The sequence below is a fragment of the Eumetopias jubatus genome, unplaced genomic scaffold, assembly GCF_037043125.1.
Source record: "Eumetopias jubatus isolate StellerSeaLion01/CBP00866 unplaced genomic scaffold, mEumJub1_p1.0 scaffold_9, whole genome shotgun sequence".
Classification (NCBI taxonomy): domain Eukaryota; kingdom Metazoa; phylum Chordata; class Mammalia; order Carnivora; family Otariidae; genus Eumetopias; species Eumetopias jubatus.
In genome coordinates, this window is record NW_028274815.1 from 67,093,230 (window position 1) to 67,106,547 (window position 13,318).

Consider the following 13,318-nt stretch of genomic DNA (forward strand, 5'->3'; position numbering starts at 1 on the left):
TGGGATCATGACCTGAGCTGAAGGCAGATGCTTAACGACTGAGCCACCCAGGCACCCGCCCAGCTAGTATCTTTATAATCGTTATGCTGAACTCTAGTTCCAGGTTCTTACTTATGTCCATACTGATTAGGTCCCTGGCAGTCAGTACTGACTCTTGTTCTCCTTTTTGAGGTGAGTTTTTCCATCTTGTCATTCTGTCCAGAGAAGAATAGATGAACGAGAGAACAAAATACTAAAATGGCAACAAGGACCCCAGAGAAATATACACTAAAGAAATCAGAAGAGACACGAAACTGGAAAAAAAAAATTAACAACAAAAGAGAATATAATCAGACAGGTGAACAGAATAGAGCAATACACTGGATCCCATGTGTATTTTATAGGTCTGTTTGTTAGAAAACTAGGTCCTAAAATTGTAAAAAAAGGAAAACTTTATATGTACAAAAATAAAATTAAATACAATGAAAGGATAGACTGTAAGTATAAAAATGAAAAAAGAAAAAGAAAAAAAAAAGGAATGTAAACAGACAGGTAAATGGAACAGTGCAGTGCAGTATATCCTGAGTATATTTGGTCAGTTTGTTAGGTGAAAAAACATCTCAAAATTGTAAAGAAAGAAAAACTCATATATATACAAATATAAAATTAAATACATTGAAAGGATAGAGTGTAACTGTAAAGATGAAAATTAAAACAGACTTTAACAAAACAGAGAACTACTAAAAAGAATGAAGAAGAAAAATATGATCAGACAAGTGAAGAGAACAGAGCCATAACTAGATTTTGGGTGTATTTTGATCTGTTAGAATAAACTGCACCCCCGTATTATAAAGAAAGAAAAACTTATATATATGCAAAAATAAAATTAAATACAATAAAAGGATAGATTGTAACTGTAAAAATGAAAATTAATAATTAAGATTTTAACAAGAGTTGATAAAATAAAAGGAAAAAGAATAAAATTTAAATTGAAAGACTAAAAAATCGTAGGGAAAAAACCATGAATGCTATATGCTGTCGTCCCCTAGTGCTGGAGTTTTACAGTTCTCAACTATTGGTAAACTTGGTCTTGGCTGGATGATCTTGCTGATCTTCTGGGAGAGGGGCCTCTTGTGTTGATTCTCAAGTGTATTTGTCCCAGGCAGAATTGCACAGCCCTTGCGAGGGGCCAGGCTAAGTAATCTGTTTCGTTTCGCTCCATGTGGCTTTTGTTCCCTGAGGGCTTTCAGAGCAGCTTCAGAGGATGAGAATGAACATGGCAGCCTCCCAATCTCCAGCCCTGGAGCAGAGAGCTCAGGGCCCCACTTCTCAACCCTCAGAGAAAAGTAGTCAGTCACTCCTTTCTCCCTGGTCTCAGTCCACACTCTGTGCTCCCTCAGCCTGTGACCAAGTGTTTCTATCTCAGGCACGCGACCGTGTTTGGAGTCTCCAAATCCTGCATACTCCTGCGGTGCGCTCCCCTGTGGCTCCTCCCAGGGTAAGAAGGGGGATTTCCCCAGTTCTGCCGCTTGTTGGGCCCCTGCTCAGAGAACAGTGACCTGACTGTGCTTCAGTTCACGGTTTATGGCAGCCCTGAGCTGAGAGCCCACTCCTGGGCTCACTCTCTGCAGCCAGCTTCCCTGCTCCAATGCCTGGGAGCTCTGCTCTGCCGTACTCAGGCACCCCTGATGTTCCTGTGACCCTCAGGATCCTGAGACCACACTGTCCCACCTGGGATTCCACCCCCACTTCGCCACCTGAGCGCCTTTCAGACGGGGATGTCCCTCACTGGAGCCGACTTCTAAAAGTTCCAATTTTGTGCTCTGCTGCTATATCACTTTCTAGTAGCTGGCTGATGGAGGTTCCCTCCCCCTGCATTTTATCTTCCCATATATCACCTCGGATTCACTTTTCCACACCTCCCACCTTGCAGAAAGTGATTGCTTTTCTATTTGTAGAGTTGCAGCTATTCTTTTCTTAGACCTCCGGTTGAGTTCACAGGTTGTTCGGAATGATTTGACAGCTACCTAGCTGAATTCCTGGGACCAGAGGAAACTTAGGTCTCCTCCTCCACAGCCATCTTGGACTCCGTAAATATAAATAATGTCTAACCATAAAATGGTTCCCATAATGGGACAGTAGTTTATTATAAAACTGGGTATTTCAAACATACGGGCATCATTACACTAAAGATACAAAATGGTATTCAGATTTTGCATCTACTTAAAATGAGTAAGTTTGAATTTAAAAAAGGTCAAAATATATTTTGTATTAAGAAGTACAAGAAAATAAAAGCAGCACTATGAGTGGACATTAAAATAAAAACCAGTGGGACTCCTGGGTGGCTCAGTCGGTTAAGCGTCTGCCTTCGGCTCAGATCATTATCCCGGGATCCTGGAATTGAGCCCCGCATCCGGCTCCCTGCTCAGCGGGGAGCCTGCTTCTCCCTCTGCTGCTCCTGCTTGTGTGCCCTCTTTCTGACCAATAAATACGATCTTTTAAAAAAAAATAAAACCTAGTGCTAGGATAAAGAATAAAAGGTAAAACTTATTTAAATATGATAAAAGAGAGGGAAATACGTTTAATTTTAGAGTACTAAGCTGGGGAAAAGGAAGTATGATATTCTTGGAGATAAACTGGCCTTATTTATAATACAGTGTCACAGTAATCCTTTATATAGTTACTTAGTATCACAGAACATTATTTTTGAACATTATTACATGTGAAAGGAATAGAGGCAAAGGAAGAATTGGAAAAAAAAACAATGATACGTGAAGTCAGAGAATTTGTGCAGTGGACTTCTAGGGACAGTATCAAGATGGAAAACTAACAAGCAATGCTAAAATAAATTAGTAATGTCAGTATCTAATTTATACAACATAAATTGCCTTTTGTGCCGTACCAAGAAGAATGATAGTAACATGAAGCATTTTAACAACAAAATTACTAATGAAATTCTATGACATTGTTTGTTTTATGTCTGCTTATTGCCAGTGTAATGACGGTTGGTTCTAGACTGTAAAATAGTCTTCAGTCTTGGGGCGCTTGGGTGGCTCAGCTGGTTAAGTGTCTTTGCCTTTGGCTCAGGTCATGATCTCAGGGTCGTAAGATTGAGCTCCATGTGGGTCTCCTGGCTCAGCAGGGAGTCTGCTTGAGGTTCTCTCTCTCTCTCTGCCCCTCCCCGTGCCCCACGCTCCCTTGTGTGTTTGGTCTCTCAAGTAAATGAATAAGTCTTTTTTAAAAAACTGCAAAAAATACTTGATGGTAAAGCACTTCACTTTTAGGATCAAAATTTTTTCACCTGTATGTAATTGTACAGTGGGACATTTGAACATCTTGCAACAATTTTTTGTTATGTGTGGCTTTTCCATGAATTGGAGGATGCCTGATATACCGGGATCACAAAAGTTCCATTGAGTCCTCCCCAATAATTGTGATCATTAAAAATGCCCCATACATTTCCAAAATGTTCCCTCCATGTAGTTAACAGCCACATTGATTTGCCACTACTTACCTTGCATCCCTGTAATCTAAAGTTGTCTGCCTTGTTAATCAGTCCCTCATGTTTTCTTTCCATGCTCTTTCCTTTCCTTTTTTCCCTGTTTTTAATTCTATAAGATCTGGGTCTTCCAGTTTCCAAATGAGTTTTGTGTTTTCTTTCTGTATTAATACTGTCAATCAAGCTGTCCACTTAATACCTCCTTCTCTTTACTCAAGGCTCTGAGGTGTTTCTTAAAGAAGTCTGGTGTGAGAAATTTCTTGGAAATTTCACGTTATTTTAAACATTCATATCTGTATTGGGCTTATTAAGTAATGTTTTCCTAAGTAAGTAACATTTTTCTCTGTATCTCTTGACTAAAATTGTTGCTCCAGGAAGATGAACCATATTGGTTCAGTGGCTTGGAGTACTCACACCCAGGAGTGTGCCTCCACTGGAGTATACATTGTGACATGAAGCTCTGTTGATGCAGACTCTTTTTTAAAAATGATGATGTGTTGTTTCAGTTTAAATGGATCACAAAGAATACTGAGGATCTGGAACCACTCTGAAAGGGGCTCTTGCTTGGTGAGAGGCAGCCCTGTAGGACAAAGTTAGAAACTTAATATCTCTGGGTGCCTGGGTGGCTCAGTTGGTTGGGTGACTGCCTTCGGCTCAGGTCATGATCCTGGAGTCCCCGGATTGAGTCCTGCATTGGGCTCCCTGCTCAGCGGGGAGTCTGCTTCTCCCTCTGACCCTCCCCCCTCTCGTGCTCACTCTCTCTCATTCTCTCTCTCAAATAAATAAATAAAATCTTTAAAAAAAAAGAAAATATCTGTAAAAAAAAATAGAAGGAATTGTACTTAAAACGTTTTTCAGGATTATAATTCTTTATTCATTTTCTCTAATTTTCTGTAACCTTTTTACTGTTATCATCAGATATTTACCACCTTTTGAAAGGAGTACCTGTTATCTTATTTCCATTCAGGTCAGGCTATGTATAGTTATAAAAATTCATCTTTGAAGGATTATATGATTTTTGGTTCTTGGACTTTCTTCATCACACTTGCCTTGATTTTAAAATCAGAGAAATCTAGTAGTCCTATTAGTTCTTATGCAAAAATGTTAGAGCGGGACGCCTGGGTGGCTCAGTCGGTTAAGCGTTTGCCTTAACCAACTGGTCATCATTTTAGGGTCCTGGGATCGAGCCCTGTGTCGGGTTCTCTGCCCAGTGGGGAGTCTGCTTCTCCCTCCCATTCTCCCTCTGTGCTCTCTCTCTCTCTCTCAAATAAATAAATGAAATCTTTAAAAAAAGAAAGAAAGAAAAAAGATGTTAGAGAAACCAGTTGGAGAGCCAGCCATAAAGCTATACTTCTTTTAGTTTTTGTTCCTCGGAGCTCCTCTGTGTCCACTGAATTTCTAATAGGAAATCATTTTAAACATTTTACAGTTTACTTTTCTACTTAAGTTTCTATTTAGTATACTAGTATAGCAAGTGTTTATAATCAAGGGATAAAGTTACGACTTCACAAACATTTTATTTAAGAAAACCCTTCAATATGGCATGCTTTAGAATTGGCATTTTGCTTTGAGTATTTTCATCTTAGATGGATTCTGACTCATTTTGAAACAGTTTTGTCAGCTGACTGCATGTGTTCATACTATTTTTAGAATACTATTTTTATAATCAAAAGTGAAAGGTTGCTTCATTTGTTAACTGTCTTTCAAGTCTTAAACTCCTGTGCCTTATGTGTTTGTCTTTATTTGAAACTGCAGCTTAGGGTGTCATGCATTTCAACATGATTTTAAAAGCTGGTTCTATTTTTTGGAGCAAGGATTATTTAACTTTCTTCTTTCCCTTCCCCTTTTCCCTTATCTTCCCTCCTCCTCTCCTCTCCTTTTTTTCCTTCTTCTGTCTTTCTGCCTTTATGCCTCAGGGGCAAGGGACCATTTTTCACTCTTTTTTGCTAGGTTCTACCAGAGAAACAAATTGTAGGGTTTTTTTATTTAATAAGAAAAAGGAGTTAGGTAGTTTGGACTTGATAATAGCAACATTAAGAATCACTTATTGTTTACATTGTAAAAGAAGCATTTAAATGTTAGGGGCCTAGTTTCATTTCCTAAAATGATGTCCCATCCACTTAAATTGGGGTAGCATATTGCAAGTTACTAATGAAGACTTGCTACTAACAAGATGTGAAGGAATTATGCATTGATCAGCTTTTACAAATGGGTATGCCCAATTCATATTTGAATTGGTATGTGTATAAATCTGTTTAGTTTTGTCACTATCAATTTGACTTTTATGAGTTGTTTGATGTTAAAGGTTTACATATTTGCATCATGAGCAGTTTGGACCTAGATAACTCAATTTACTTTTTTAAAAAAATAATTTTTTAAGATCTATTTTTCTTTCGTGTATCGTTCTCTAAGGGGATCATAGAATATTAAACGTTTTCATTTTTCATATTAATCTGCCTTTGGAAAAACTTAATTATTTCCTTTTTCTGGTACTTGTTCTTGATGGTATTTGTTTTTCAATTGATCTGACAAAGGACTTTGATTTGGTGTTCTTATCCCTAAAATACAGCTAAATCCTCTGTACCCCCTTCAACACATGGAAGTGACATGTTCTTACTCTGCTGGGGGTTTCTTGACACATGGGGCTATATTTCTAAGTTTAAGTTACTATCAGCAGCTCAAGAATGATCTCTAGCTACAGAATTTAACATAATGAAATGATGAAAGTGATTTCTCTGAGGACCTATTGAAATTTAAAATAGTTTATGGTTATTTTCTTAATAACCAGTGATTATTACTAAAGGTAGATGAAGTGATTTTTAACATGTTATTTGAGGACCATTCTGTTTGCTCTTTTAAAAATACCATTTTGACTTTTATTTGGAAATGTTGAAAATAATGACTTTGGTAATGTTTCTTTCAAAAGTTGTATCTGTTATAATCTTTCTTTAGAAAGTGCTCTTTTTAAAGCATTTTTAAAAAATACTTAGTTCACACTGATCAATCGGGCTTATCATCACTTTCAGCAGTTATATATGCTCTTTTTACTTGAGTTGTCAGGATTATTACAACTTCTTAACACTAGCCATGGAGGCATACTTTTTTCTGAAAATAGTTATAATGAAAAATCAATGTTAATGCTACCTCAGTGATGAACGTATTATACTTTACTTAAATCTTTCTTATGGTAGAATTGTCTTTACCCTAATTTTGTGTGAAGTGGCTGTGAAAAATGAGTACTGGCTGATTTAACTGCATTATTAGGTTTCAAAAAATCAGATATGAGGTGCATTGTGTTTGACGAACTGATGGTTTTATTTGTTTAGATATAGAGAAAGGTAAAACTGAGTTTTTTGGATGAAATGAAGTACATTCTCAAGAAAGAAAATATCGTATAGGCAATTACCATTAAATTATAAAGAGGTCAAGGCAGAGGTATATAGAATATGCCAGTGTTACAGTTGCCCCATTCATTTATATAAAAGCAAATATGATAATTATGAAGCTAAAATTTAGTTCAAGAATTGTTGAGTAAAGCTAAAAGTACTTCTGGCTATGAGCGGTCCATACTACGTTCATCTCGAATACATCATTTGCTGTACATTTCTCTGGTTTAGAAGTGAACATTGTCCTGATAATTAGGTAAGGAAGGAGGTAGGAAGCATAAACCTCCAGGTTTATGTAAGTCTCCTATCTCAATAACTGGTGTAACTGGACACTAAGGTTTTTGGCTTTTCTCAGGCTTCTCTGCTACTTATTTGGTAGTTGCTTATGTCATCATACAGCATAAGGAAATTGTGGCCCAGAGAAGAAAAGTCACACAAAGTCATTTGTTGAAACTGGGACAAGAGCTCAAGAACTGGGACAAGAACTTATTTTCTGTCCTAATAAATAGGGTGGGAATTGGGGGAAGAATTTCCTATTTTGATGTGATTTCCTAAATCATAAATTAATAATTGTTGAGAGACAGTAGAATAAATGTGAAAGCAAAATGAGCACAAAATACTAGTTCTTAAGGATATTGAAAATGTAATTTGTTTTGGATAGTATGAAATAATAATTATAGTTAACAATTTTTATGCTTAATTCTGGGCCCGATAACTGTTTTCCTTACATTATCTCATTTAATTTTTGTAACAGCCTTTGAGGGGTAGGTATTATTACTATTATATAGATGGAAAAACTGAGGCTGTAATATTGAACTGGTAGTAAGTAGCAGAACTGGTAATCAGATTTGTATCTGTCTGACTCTAAGCCCAGGTTGTGAACTTTTGCATGATATGCTTATGGCTTTCTTTTCAACTTAACATGCCTTTTCTAAGAGGAAGTAGGGTATGAGAAAACCCATCCAAAACTTGTTCCTTCTGTAGATCCCTTTTGATTTTTTTTTAAAGTGTTTTGAATTGTAATCACTTCAGTATTATAAATTTCCAACAATTGGGAGAGTACATAGTGATTATTCACTCCCTCTAAAAATTAGTGAAATATAGTCTAGTAGCATCTAGCCTTAACCTTTTATTTTATTTTTGAACAGAAACATTGTTCCCTTCATCTTGAGAGATTACAAGAATCACAAAAGGTCACTATACAGATATCACAGGTTAGAGAGATTGTACCCTTTTCTGGATAAAGAGCATAAATCCATTGGCACAGGCCTTATATATAAGGAGGGGTTGAAATGGACTTTATTTAGATGAACTAAAGCACATTCCCACATACCCTATTCCTCTAATGAGTGAAGTGACAGCTATCAAGTATTATAGTTAACATCCTATTCTTTTGAAGAGTGAAGGGAACTGGAGAACGCAGGTAGCTATGCAGCCTTTTGACTGCTTTCTAGAATCATTTTTGACATATGAAAGTTTGTTGGTGGAATAGAAAAGTTACCAGTGAAAACAGCAGGTTTTCTGTTTTGTACTCTGAAACAGGTTGCCACAGAAACAGTAAAATAAATGTAAAGTTAACATGAAGACAAACTTTAGGAACTGATAGAATTACAGATCTTCTGCTTATTTCCTTGGACACAAAGTTTGCCATTTTAGAATGATCTTTTTTTTAAATTTGCATTTAAGTTGATCTGTTACTTAGTTTGGAACTAGATGGTTCTTTAAACCTTGTCTATAATTTGTTTCTAAATGGGGTTCTTTGGTCCAAATGAAAAGAAGATCCAAAGATCTGTGCTCTTTGTTGCTCTGATAGAAAATGTTTATTGTAAATTAATAAATATAAATATGCATAAATATATATGAACACATAGCCTTTTAAAAGTACTTTGGAAATGCCCAGAAGTAAAAATCATAGTTGTGATCTTCAGAGAGTTTAAATGTAGTTAGAAGTTTACTCCTTTTTTAACCAGGCAAACTCAGATGTTCTCTAAACCAATTGTTTCTCACTTGCTTAGCTTTTTTATGAGAGAAGGTAGACTCTCTCCCTGATAATCAGAGAAAATGTTCCATGTCTCTCTGGCCATATGTTCGTCTTTTTTATTTTAGAATTATCTCATGTGTTGTAGCCTGGTTTCATCTTCAGTTAATTTTTTTCTGACTAGTTTTGAAATTAAAGAGGATTTCTACAGCTTCTAGTAATGAAATCATAGTTTTCTCTCTTGGTTGTATAATTGATTACTTGTGCTGAGTTTGGTTTGTGTTATTCCTTGGAATTTCTTTACAGATTAGTTCTTAAGCTTTCAGAGAAATTGGATAGACCTCTGAACTTAACAATTTCAAGAAGCTTAATGAGAAAGTGTCAGGTGGAAGCATGCCTGAAAGTTACCCTTTTCCCTCATAGTTTTTTTTCTTGAGGTTTGGGGACTTATTTTATTTACTTGTAGACATCATGCTGTAAGTAGCCACACATTTATTTTAAAATTCCAGTCCAAAATTACCTTGTGCCCTTTGTTTTATTTGCATTTTACTTCTTTGACTATGGTCTAATTAATTTAAATATTCCATTCTGACCATGAATGTTTAAACCAGTACACATTGGCCTTTTCATTTAGACATTTATTTAAATCCACATACAAATACTTAATGTTGTTTTCTTAAATTCACTTGAACCACCTACAAAGTTGGAAAATAAGTTACAGCTTTTTAATGTTACTCAACTAGCTTTTTAAGTAGCTGGTCAAAAAGATGGCTGTTGCTATTTTTGATAATTGTTGCTGGCAGTAAAGTAACCTTGTAGGGTTATAGAACTCTCACCATTGGTTACAGAAAACTAGTTTCTGGCAGTTGCTGATAGAAGCACACCAGATTTTTTTCTGCTGTTGTGTTTCGATGCAGGAGCACTTTAATAAAAATAAAAATTAGTATCTGAAGTTTTAAGCCACTGAGCGTACTTGATGTGCTGTTAAGTGTGGTCATTGCTGCCTACTTTGTAAACATTGAAAGTGATTTGTCCTTTTCCCAGTTTTCTTCCCTTTAGATTACAACAGAGAATGAGCAAATCCAGAGCAAAGGAAAGAGTAGATTACAGAGTTTAGGTAGTTAATCCTTCTAGTTCTGTTGGTATGAAAGAGACGGATTAGTTATTGCATGTACACAGATAATTTTTAGATGTATGAGCATTTCTTAGAGATACTTATTAATTGGATTAGGTGTGTTCTCAAAATACACAAACCTAATTTATCAAATGGCTTTTTCCCCCCTAGTTCTGTAGAAAATGTTCTCAAAACACTCGTGAAAAGCTGCCGACCGTAAGTAGCTTCTCAATTTATAAAATCTCTTTTATTTCTGTGGGCTTTTCCCCATCCCTAGTATGCTTTGAAGAGGAAATTAAAGGTATACATTGTTTCTAACATTGTGATGTTAGTCACTGGGCACAATATATCATTTCCAACTCTTGAACTGACTTGTTTAGATTTCATTTATAAATTTAGAAATTTTTAAGTGGTGTGGGTGTCAGTTACCTATTTTAAAGTGAGAATGCCATAATTTATGTATAATTGTCTTTATTTGAAAGATTTTCCTAGAGTATCATTACTCAGATCAAAAATATTTTCCAAAATGAGCATCGTAGGTATTATATTAAAATGTGAGTAATAACAAGGTGTTCAGACTTTTTTTTTGAAATATGTTCTCTTTCAGTAGAACATACAGAAATATTCCATATTCTGATGTTTAAAGATGAATATGGGTTGAATTTAGTTTTAATCTATTAAAGTCCAGTTCTGTGGACTTGAGGCCCCTGGCTAGCTCAGTCAGTAGAGCATGGACTCTTGATCTTGAGGTTAGGAGTTTGAGCCCCATGTTGGGTGTAGAGCTTAATAAAATGAAATAAAATAGAATAAAATAAATAAAAACCCAATTCTATGGACTTGACAATTATTAGGCTGTTCTAAGACTGCTTATCTTGCTCTGTATGGATTCAGTGAGTTCTTTTGAATGGAAATACCTGTTTTATTATATTCTTATAATATGAGTTAAAGTTATAAATGGTTTTATGAATCAGGTATTTGTTGCTGACCTACTACATTCTTAGTCTTGGGCAAATGTATTTTTAGGATATAGTTTCCCTTTTGAGATTGAGGGTTAAGACTTAACCTGAGGCATAAGCCCCCAGTGAGCAGTGTCATTTTGAGTTAGGCAGGGACCTCTCGGCCTGTGTTGCCTCACCGAAAACTTGATCATCACCGGGGTACTTAGTGGTTTTTAGGTTCTTAGGCAATTCCTGGAACACCCAAGGCTAACAGTTGACTCTGAAAAATTGATCATGAGATCTTTAAAGGTGGAATAAATTCTGTGTTTTTTTGTTTTTTTTTACTCTAACCTGTGGCATAATGACCTGGCACATTGATGCTTGATGGACTCCAAGAAGTATTACTAGAAATGTAGTTTTATTTTTCACATTAATGAATGAGATGTGATTCTAATTAATACAGATGGACAAAGATATAATTGTATTAATAATGTGACATGTAGGCCAATCCTACAGGTGTATTTGAAAGGGTTTCCTAACTTTTTTGGCCGTGCCCAAATGTGAACTTCTCATACGCTTTGTTATTTTAAACCCCCTTAATGGGTATTTGGTAATTATACATGGATCCTCTTTTTCCATTTACTTTTATTTTGTGTGTGGATGTACACTTCAGATTTTCATCTTGTGAATATTCTCTACCCCAGGGGCTCTCCTGCCCATTTCATAGACTCGAAGAATGTTAGCACCTGTAGGAAAACCATCTAGTCTAGTCCACTCTTGTATACAAGAGACCTCTGTGGTACACCGAGAGTAAATGGTTGGTCCAAACATGCCTAGGCTAATGTTCTCTTTTTCATTTCACTGATTATCCACTTCTTATATAGACTGGATTCTCTGTGACTAGATTTTTTTCCTATTGCTATTACATAGCACACAGGGAGGGAAAAAAATAAAACAACCATGTATAAATTTGTAGGTTATTTAAGTGACTTTGTATTTTATGAGTTTATCAGCTTTATAGCATTTTTCTAAGTCCTATAGATGAGAAAAAAATTTACCTTTAAGTGTGACAAGTTATTTATTTTAGAGTTGTAAAAATGTGTTTAAGGTAACTTGACATTTGTAGTGTATGTTGTACCTTATGAAATCCATTTCCTTCCTCCCCTTTTTTTTGTTGGTCAGATGTTGATGTTGTAGACCTTTTAGCCAATGATCAGGTAAATGAATACCTTCTTTTTTATTAGATACTTTCCAGCAGATGCCACAGCTGAGATGCTAGAAGAATGGCGGCCTTTAATGTGCCCTTTTGATGTAACAATGCAAAAGGCCATCACTTATTTTGAAATATTTCTTCCTACCTCCCTTCCTCCAGAACTTCATCATAAAGGTTTTAAGTAAGTATATACATATCTTGACAAATTAGAGAATAGAGCAAGAAATGGAGATATATAAGCCAACTCGTAAAGCAATAATAAGTAAACAAAAATTTACTAACTCAACCATTGTGTTAATTATACTTGAAGTGTGTGGAGGCTGAAACAGTTAAGCATAAGATTGTAAATGAGGAGAGACTAATGCTTGTATGTCAAGCCAGATATGATAAGAGGGCTTTACAGGGTGCCAGTCTGGCTCAATTGGTGGAGCATGTGATTCTTTAGCTTGGGCTTGTGAGTTTGATCCCCATGTTGGGTGCAGAGATTACTTAAAAGGAAAAGTAAAGATAAGGGCTTTAATTTAAGAAATCAAGAAAGAAAGAATAAAAAATGCAAAAAGAAGTAGAAAATATCAGTAAATAGGCAGTGATAAGAAATGTTAAATTGTGTGGAGTTTAGGGAAAGGAAAAGTGTTTTCCTAAAACTTGGTTTTATTCATCACTTGTAGTTTTTTTAGGTCTTTTTTATAATTCTTATTCTCTACTTATTCTAGTCTTTGCACTGTTTTTAAGAACTGTTTTTTCTAGATGCCTCTATATAACAAATCCTAGAATGAAAAATATTTAGGGGAACCTGGGTGGCTCAGTTGGTTAAGCGTCTTGACTCTTGATTTCTGCTTAGGTCATGATCTCAGGGTCGTGAGATTGAGCCCTATGTTGGGTTCCACCCTGGGTATGGAGCCTGCTTATTAGATTCTCTCTCCCTCTGCCCCTCCTCCCCCATGCTCTCTCTCTTAAAAAAAAAAAAAAAGAAAGAAAGAAAAGAATGTAGGACTTCTTAAAGACAGAAAAAGTGCCAGGATCATGACCTGAGCAGAAACTAAGAATCGGGCGCTTAACCAGCTGAGCCACCCAGGTGCCCCTAACAATGAAGTAGAGGTTTGATGAGATGACTCTTTAGCATAAATATATTGCGAGGGGAATATTCAGACAGAACTAGTCATTTGTTCCATTAAGTTTGTAACATTCAATATTATTTTTTCTAGGTTGTG

The 13,318-nt window shown here is 35.9% G+C and overlaps 1 protein-coding gene across 3 annotated transcripts in view; it reads left to right on the plus strand.

Moving 5' to 3' along the window:
* Positions 1 to 13,318, plus strand: part of PSME4 (proteasome activator subunit 4) — a 108,768-nt gene that overhangs the window by 29,802 nt on the left and 65,648 nt on the right. For 2 of the 3 annotated variants that reach the window (XM_028103805.2, XM_088026538.1), the window contains 3 exons: positions 1,406 to 1,477; positions 10,128 to 10,172; positions 12,139 to 12,288. In XM_028103805.2, the coding sequence (XP_027959606.1) occupies positions 1,406 to 1,477; positions 10,128 to 10,172; positions 12,139 to 12,288 (267 nt within the window). The remainder of the gene's footprint in view (positions 1 to 1,405; positions 1,478 to 10,127; positions 10,173 to 12,138; positions 12,289 to 13,318) is intronic. The other variant, XM_028103806.2, reaches the window with a different exon arrangement.